This window comes from Anneissia japonica, unplaced genomic scaffold, assembly GCF_011630105.1.
Source record: "Anneissia japonica isolate Jap-2015-1 unplaced genomic scaffold, ASM1163010v1 scaffold1810_len1271414_cov176, whole genome shotgun sequence".
Lineage (NCBI taxonomy): Eukaryota > Metazoa > Echinodermata > Crinoidea > Comatulida > Comatulidae > Anneissia > Anneissia japonica.
This window is the reverse complement of record NW_022702449.1, coordinates 1,169,511-1,178,077: the sequence shown is the minus strand read 5'-3', so window position 1 is coordinate 1,178,077 and position 8,567 is coordinate 1,169,511. Positions and strand designations below refer to the sequence as shown.

Sequence of the window (8,567 nt, the reverse complement as noted above, 5' to 3'; positions counted from 1 at the left end):
GTACTTGGTTCTGAAACCAAAAAATTAAATATGATATACAGTCTTGGAACATTTTGTTTATACAAAGCACGTACTTTAAGATATAATTGTAAATGGAACTTGGATTCCACGTCAAGACTATTTGATATTGAATACAATAAGAAATATTAAGAATGCGTTGATTAGTCAGCCATCAGGACTGACCCTTTTTAATATGTACAAATGTAAATGTATACAAATATAGGTAGATAAGGTATAGGCCTACATGCACGTAAAAAATTGTCTTTTAATTGTATGCATATGCGCCTTTTCATTTTTAAGCTTATGGTATACATATGAGCCTTTGCATTTTTAAGCTTGTTGTAAATATATAAAACGGATATTTTATGACATGATTTATGAAAATCAAAGAGAAAGAAGAAATAAAAGTGTGTTTAATCCCCACTAAAGAGAAAAAAAAACTAATTTGAAATAATTCCTATGAAATATTATATTTCACAAATGTCAATAATAGCAACGGACAGAACCTAAATCGACTTAAGGCTAGGCCTAGCCTAGCAGTGTTGGATAGGCTAATGTTTTCGGCGCCTACTATGTTTCTTCGCGGACCTGTCGCAAAATCAAACATGAAAAATTCATCCGCATTAATTTTTTGTGTGGAACACAAAAAAAACCAAAACAAACAAACAAATTTGTTCATGCTTAGGAATGACTAAATTCAGTTAAACTTGTAATTCCGTATTATATTTATAAATCTTTATAATATTATACAAAAATTACATTTTTCCTAACAACTGAAATTTTGCCGGGAATGGGGCTTTAATGCAGCGTACACAGTTTACAAAAAAAAAAAAACAAAAAAAAAAAAAAAAAAAAAAAAAAAAAAAAAAAAAAAAAAAAAAAAAAAACCACATTAGATTTGTATAATATGACAGGTTCTTATGATTTTGTAGATTTTTTTTTTCATACAGCCCGGATGATATAAAAATCAGCCAAAATATCATTGACAGATTTAGATAGCCTCCTGACTAGGCCGGTGACGGTATCACTACTGTAGGTCTCCCTAGGTTACGCCTCCCTAGGCCTTGTACTCGAACCTTGGAGGGAGAGGCCAGATTGTGGACTTCAGGAACGGGAAGGCGTGAAATCCATGTTAAACCAGGTATTGCCTAAAATAATTAATATAAATGTAGTTTGCCTAATTTTTAATTCTAAACCTTCCTGTGACCTTACCCTGATCGATGAGATTTTATGCTGGAATGTCGATATGAAACCATGGAGATGGATAAGACTTCCGCATCAATCGCCAGCATTTTCCATTAACTTTAGTATCATTATTTAATTACTGTATATGAATGTATACTTGCAAATAGTAATTTAGACCCCCTTTTAAGACACTTTATGATACATTTTTATGATTTGGCAAAAACGTAAACAGATATTGTCCGGAATACCGAACAGCTATTCTGTTCCCGCGACGGCACACCCAGTTATGTTTTCTTCTACAAATAATGTTGTTTGTGGGACCTTAGCAACAATATAAAAGGGCCGGGGCTTAGCGGAAAGGTCTATTATTATGGTTTGGTTGCTATGGTTTTAGCGAAGATCAGCGTGAAGGGGTGCGCGGCGCGTAGAATGCCGATGCCAAAGTTATATCCACTAATAAGCCATTAGTAGAGCTCCGCATAGTACCAAGGTAATTCAACAAAAGGACGCACATCTCCGCTCTCAAACATAGCGCGTGCGTACAGTTCTTTGATCTTTACTGTGGAATCGACAATCCGATACTAGTTGCGAGTACAGCCGTCAATTATTAGTCTATGCGTGCCATTCGTTTTATGGTGTTAGTTTTTATTTTATAACTTTTTGGTACTTCGCAATGTCTGTTACATTTGATTTTTGTTTACCGCGAGCTTGTTAAATGCTATTATAAACTGCAATTTGATTTGTGAAAATTGACCAAGAAAATGAAAAGTTATAGCAATTCAAAATTTACGAATTTTATAAAATTTCATGTTCTTATGTAACATTAATCTGTCATTTTGACAATGTTGGCATAAGGTGCCGAGGACGAACATTTGAGTATATACGGAACATTTATTAATTCTTTCTGCGAAGTGAGTCTCATGAACGACAATTTACCACAATTTTGGTAAAATTAATGTTGAAATGAAGAATATATTTCAGTCTAATCTTAGTGCAAAATATCATTAGGCCTTTGTAATCACCGCACGACGCGCGACTAACATGGCAACTAACACGCGCGTGGGTAAATCTTCACGTCCGCTGACGGTTTATGGTCTGGTTGCTATGGTTTTTGTGACGTTCAGCGTGTAGGGACGCACGTGCGCCTAGAATGTCGATGCCAGAGTTATAACCTTTGATGTTCCGAGATGTGCGTCCTTTTGTTGAATTACCTTGATAGTACACTATAGGAAAATTATTGTACGAAGGTTAGATTTAATGCTTGAAAAAATTTCCTGAGGGCATAGAAGGCCCGAAGGAAATTTTTGAATGCATTAAATCTAACCTAAGTATAATAATTTTCCGCTGGTGTACAATGCATGCTCTACTAATTGCTTTATAAGTCAATCACCGTCTTTTAATTGTTAGTTTTGACGTTTTTGAAAACAAACTGTTATTGTAGCAGTTATCGGTTGCTATAGTGATAAGATCAGTATACTGTATGCGTATTTACATTTAGCTGTGCGTATGCATGCTGTGCTCCTACAGTACACATCAGCGCTGCAGTGTACAGTGCGGATATGATGAATACCTAAACTAGCTTATTTTGTAATTTGTATTGTGTTGGAAGAACTTGTTTGTAATATTTCACATTCGTCAAAGAATTAAACATTTTTAAAGCATTCGAAAGAGAATACAGTCACTGTCACTAATTTTTTGGTCGGTGCTGACAGGTAAAAATCGTTGGATAATTTCATAACTACTAAGCTACGGCCTAGGCTAGTAGTAGGAGGAGGCCCCGGTGGCCTCCTGCTTGGCCGGCCGCGCCTACATCTAATTTCGTTCGTTGAGTCTTTAAAAAAGGTCTAGAATATTCCTATTAAACTTTCAGTATATTTACTTTAATAGGGTTCATTGATTCAAGGAATTGATTACTTGTAACAGTGATATTTAAAATACAATTTAAAGTACCGTAACTTTCTTCGGGTTCTAATTAACCTTGTTTTACGAAAGTTTCAATTGTAATTCAATTTTGGCGGTGACCAAAAATTGAAAAATTATTGGACTGTGGGGTATAGGCAAATAACACTGGGAGTTGCAGTGATGACGTCGCGATTGACTTATAATTGCTACTATTATAGTAGAGATCAGTGGTTATATCCTTTGATGTCCCGAGATGTGCGTCCTTTTGTTGAATTGCCTTATACTGGTGAAAAACCCTTTCGAAAGTCAACCATCGATTCACAAAATATTCAGTCATGAAGGAGCTACTGAAGCGTCAGAAGATGCCACCATATATGTCAGTGTTGTAATATTGCGCCCTCTGGAGTTGACGGATGTGGACAGATTTAAATATTATTGGATACACCTGGCATGAAGTATGTGTGCAAAATCATAATGTTATGTTTTTGTTTGACACTGGTTCAGAAATGAATATCTTAAAAAAATCTGTTTTTGATATGCTGAAATTTGAAAAATAAGTCTTTGCAACCTAATTCTATGAGATTGATTGGATTCTTCGGAGGAGAGGCTATACCTTTAGGAGAAATAACATTGGATTGTACAGTAAAAGGTTGCAGAACTATAGTAAATGTTCTTGTCTTGGACAAAAGAGAGCATGTACTTAGTAAAGATGTTTGTAAATCTCTGGGATTAATAAAGTGAGTTAATACATTATCTACTAACATATTTGAAGGGTTAGGATGTCTTAAAAGTCCACCAGGTAAAATTAAAATTGCAACTGATGCTGTGCCGTATTGTGTACATACTCCACGTCGCATTCCAATACCGTTACTACCAAAGGTGAAACAGGAATTAATTCGTATGGAAGAGCAATGTGTAATTAAATGAATCCGAGAACCAACACATTTGTGTGCTCCAATTGTAATTGCTCCAAAGAAAAATGGTCAAATTCGTTTGTGTGTGGATTTGAGAAATCTTAATAAATGTGTTGTGCGTGAACGTTTTGCAATTCCAACAATAGAGGATGAAATTGGGAAAATTACAGTAGCAAAAGTGTTTTAAACATTATACGCTAAGCAAGGATTTTGGCAAATCCCTATTGAGGAAAATAGTCAAAAACTTACAACATTTATCACTCCATTTGAAAAATATTGTTTTCAGCGTTTACCTTTTGGGATAATTTCAGCGCCGAACATGTATCAACGAATTATGAGTGATATGTTAGCTCATATTCCAGGATTAGTTGTTTATATTGATGATGTTCTAGTTACAGGAAGCATTCAGGAAGAACACGATGATCGTCTGCATAAAGTTATAGATACTATATACAACATAGGTCTTCGTCTGAATAGGGAGAAATCTTATCTGTCAAACACTGAAGTACAATTTCTTGGACACACCCTTAATAAGGATGGTCTACAAGCTAATTGTAAATATGCCAGTACCAACTTCAAAGTCGGATGTTAAATGCTTTGGAACGCTGGGAAATATTAACTGGGTTTCTAGATTTACTATTCCTAATTCATCTACTGTTGCGTGATTGTTACGAGTGAGGACGCTATACACTTTAATCACTCTCTCCAACGTGATCCACTTTAATCTTGTAGCACACGAATAGTACCCACAATAAATACTCTCCTGAACAGTTACTATATGATTGAGTCTCCTCTTATTGCCTGACTGAATATCGCCAAGAAACATGGTGGCAGCGGCAGTAGTGTTTTAAGGATTCAAACTGGTTTAGGAAGAACGTTGACTTTCCTACACAGGCCTAGCTAGGCATATACACACGACGACCATCCGGTGAACGTTTCACAAGTGAGTACGCCAAAACTACAGTACCTCCTATAGCCTAGAAAACTAACGAAGGTATGGCGGAAGGAGAGCAACAACAACAGCGGCCTGTACGGCCACTTACTAATGTTAATCCACCACCAGCTCTTAAACTAAAGGAGAGTGGGCTAGCCGAGTGGAAGATTTTCAAACAAATGTATCAGAACAATGCGATTATAACTGAACTGTCTAAGCATGGTAAAGCATATCAGAAAGCTGTATTTTTGCATGTTGTTGGACCAAACGGGGTAAAGATATACAACAGCCTTACCTTTACTGATCAAGAAGATGCAGATGATGTAGACACTATCACTAGGAAGTTTGACGACTACTTTAAAGGGGAAGTCAATGAAACCTATGAAAGATACATGTTCAACAAGAGACCAAGAAGTAGGAGAGACAACCGAAGCATATGTTACAGCACTGCGCACATTAGCCAAAACTTGTAACTTTGGAGCAATAGAACATGCTCTCATGAGAGATAGGATAGTGCTAGGTGTACGGGATAGTACAACGAGAAAAACACTGCTAGAGAAAATAAATCTGACATTGCAAGACGCAATAGCCATTTGTAAGACAGCCGAGGCCCAGCTGAAAACTTGGAGTCAGCCACTATAAACAAGGTCTACCGCAAGAAGCCTACCACAAAAGGGAAACTTCTAAATGTGCAGAACGACCATCTAACCCCAGGAAGGAATCTAACCCAATGATTATATGTCTATTTTGTGGTCAGACACACGTACGAAAGAAGGAAATGTGTCCAGCATGGGGAAAAAACTTGCAACACATGCAAGCAACTGAACCACTTTTCTAGTAGATGAAAATCCACTCAAAACAAAAAAGAAGCAACCAAAGAAAGTACACCATGTCGATGATGACTCAACAAATGATGATAAGGAGTGGATAAACCACATCAAAACGGGGAGTAGAGATTTTAAATGCAGAATGTCTATAGATGGAGAAGATGTCATTTTTCAAGTAGACACTGGGGCCACTGTTAACACATCACCTAAGAAATTTGCTGACAATATTACTGGTAAAACAAAGATGCTGACAATGTGGAATGACACAAAGGTGGAATCAAAAGTAGTGTGCAGATGCACAATCCGGAATCCAGTCAACAAAAAGAAGTACTCGATAGAGTTTGTAGTTACAAACAACGACCTAACTCCACTTTTGGGATTTAAGGCAGCACAGCAAATGCAACTGATCAAGATCAACATGAAAAACATGGACAGAATAGCTATGGTAGTGGGTCAGGACACACATCTCGATGTGTTTAAAGGCGGACTTGGAAAACTACCAGGATTAGTCAGTCTCAAAACAGACCAAACAGTAAAGACTACTATAATGCCAACTCGCAGGGTACCGATAGCAATACGGCACAATGTCAACAAATTGGACAGGTTGGTTGACTTGGGTGTTATTGCTAGAGTAGATGAGCCAACACCATGGTGTAGCGCACTTGTTGTTCCGCCAAAGAAGAAGCCAGATGAATACAGAATATGTATTGACCCAAGGAAGCTGAACAAAGCCCTATTCCGAGAACGGCAAACATTACCGATACTAGAAGACACCATACACGAATTAGGCCAGTCACGTGTATTCACAAAGGCAGACCTATCATCAGGATACTGGCATGTACAGCTAGATTATGAGTCAAGCTTGCTGACGACATTCCAGACCACGTATGGCAGATATAGATGGAAACGACTGGGAGCGTTAGAGGGTTTACCTGGAGTTGTATGCATAGCTGACGACGTTATCATACATGGAAGAGACATGGACGAACATGACGTGAACTTGACAGTTTTTGGATAGATGCCAGAGCATCGGAATCAAACTCAATAAAAACAAACTTGAAATGCGTTTCACTGAAGTAACATTCATGGGGCACAAACTAACAAGAGATGGTGTGCAGTCAGACCCAGAAAAAGTAACTACAATTGCGAACATTCACGCCCAAGCACTGTGAGTGAGCTGAGACGATACATCGGAATGGTAATTACTTAGCAAAATTCCTGCCGAAACTCCATGGCGTAATGAAACCACCTAACGAAGAAACATGTCACGTGGACATGGTCTGATATTCAACAAACAGCCTTTGACTAAATCAAGACTATGGTCAAGGAGGCACGAGTACTAGCTTTTTATGATCCTAACAAAGAACTTGTCCTTGAAAATGATGCAAGTGAGTATGGCTTAGGTTCAGCCATGTTGCAGGAGGGACGACCTGTCGCTTTTGCCAGCAGAACTCACAGTCACTGAGCGCAGGTACGCACAGATCGAGAAAGAAATGTTAGCGGTGACGTATGGCCTTAACAGTTTTACCACTATACTTATGGTCGACAGGTACATGTGATCACAGATCACAAACCATTGGTGTCAATTGTGTTAAAACCACTAGCAAAAGCACCGAAAATATTGCACTGCTTCGTGCCCAGGAATACAACTTTGATCTTGCATACCAGCCCAGGAAGCTAATGACGCTATCTGATACTCTCTCCCGAGCACCTTAAAACGACCAAACCGGTACCAAAACAGACACTGTAAGCAATATAAAGCTACTACCAGTCAATGCTGAGTGCGTGAATGAAATTAGGGGAGCAACACAGCTAGATGACGTACTTGTCAAGTTAAAAACAACCATAACGGAAGGTTGGCCAAGAGACAAACGTATGATTGACAATTCATTGACGCAATATTTCAGTTATCGAGACGAACTAACAGTTCAAGATGGAGTCACCTTGCGAGCAAAAAGAATTGTCTTCCCGGCCCAAATGAGACCTCGAATCAAAAAGAAAGTACATGCAGGCCACATGAGAATCAACTCATGTCTCCGTCGAGCTAGGGAGCTAGTGTTTTGGCCTGGCATGTCAGCCCAAATTCGACAGTTTGTCGAAAGCTGTAATATCTGTGCCACATACAGCTGCAAACAGTCTGCAGAACCACTATATCAACACCCTGTTCCTGACAGGCCATGGGCAAAAGTGGGCACATATATATTTAGCATTGAAGGCAGAGACTACCTAATAACCACTGATTATTACAGCAACTTCTTTGAGATAGACTACCTCCCTGAAACTACTAGTGAAGCTGTAATAACAAAGATGAAACATCATTTTGCAAGACATGGATTGCCAGACACTGTAATTAGTGATGGAGGCCCGCAGTACACGTCTGGAAAGTCTTTTAGTGCCAGGTGGAATTTCCAACACAATACTTCTAGTCCAGGAAACAGCCATCAAATGGAGTAGCAGAAGCAGCTGTGAAAACTGCAGAGCGACTAAAGCGAAGATCATTTGCAGCAGGAGAAAATCCCTACCTTGACCTCCTTAACATCAGAAACACCCCCACAGAGGGAGTCGGGCTAGTCCAGTCCAAAGACTAATGGGGCGGAGAACCAAAACATTTGTCCCAACATCAACAACCATTCTCAAGCCAGGCATAGACATTAAAAGAAACCAGGAAGACAAACGCCAAACAGTAGCGGCAAAGCATTTACACAAAAAAACTTGACGCCACTACACTCCGGCGACACAGTGAGAATCCAGCCAATACAGCGGGCAAGAAGGGATGGAAACAGGCGACAGTAGCCAAACGCTTAA

The 8,567-nt window shown here is 38.7% G+C and overlaps 1 protein-coding gene across 1 annotated transcript; it reads left to right on the top strand.

Moving 5' to 3' along the window:
- The first annotated feature begins 7,637 nt into the window (after positions 1-7,637).
- LOC117103894 (uncharacterized protein K02A2.6-like) lies at positions 7,638-8,216 on the top strand. The gene has a single exon (XM_033244520.1). The coding sequence runs from the start codon at positions 7,638-7,640 to the stop codon at positions 8,214-8,216; it is 579 nt and encodes a 192-aa protein (XP_033100411.1).
- The last annotated feature ends 351 nt before the right edge of the window (positions 8,217-8,567 follow it).

Bases quoted from the DNA above. Each gene is read 5' to 3' on its own strand.
- LOC117103894 (XM_033244520.1), top strand. From the start codon at position 7,638: ATGATTGACAATTCATTGACGCAATATTTCAGTTATCGAGACGAACTA.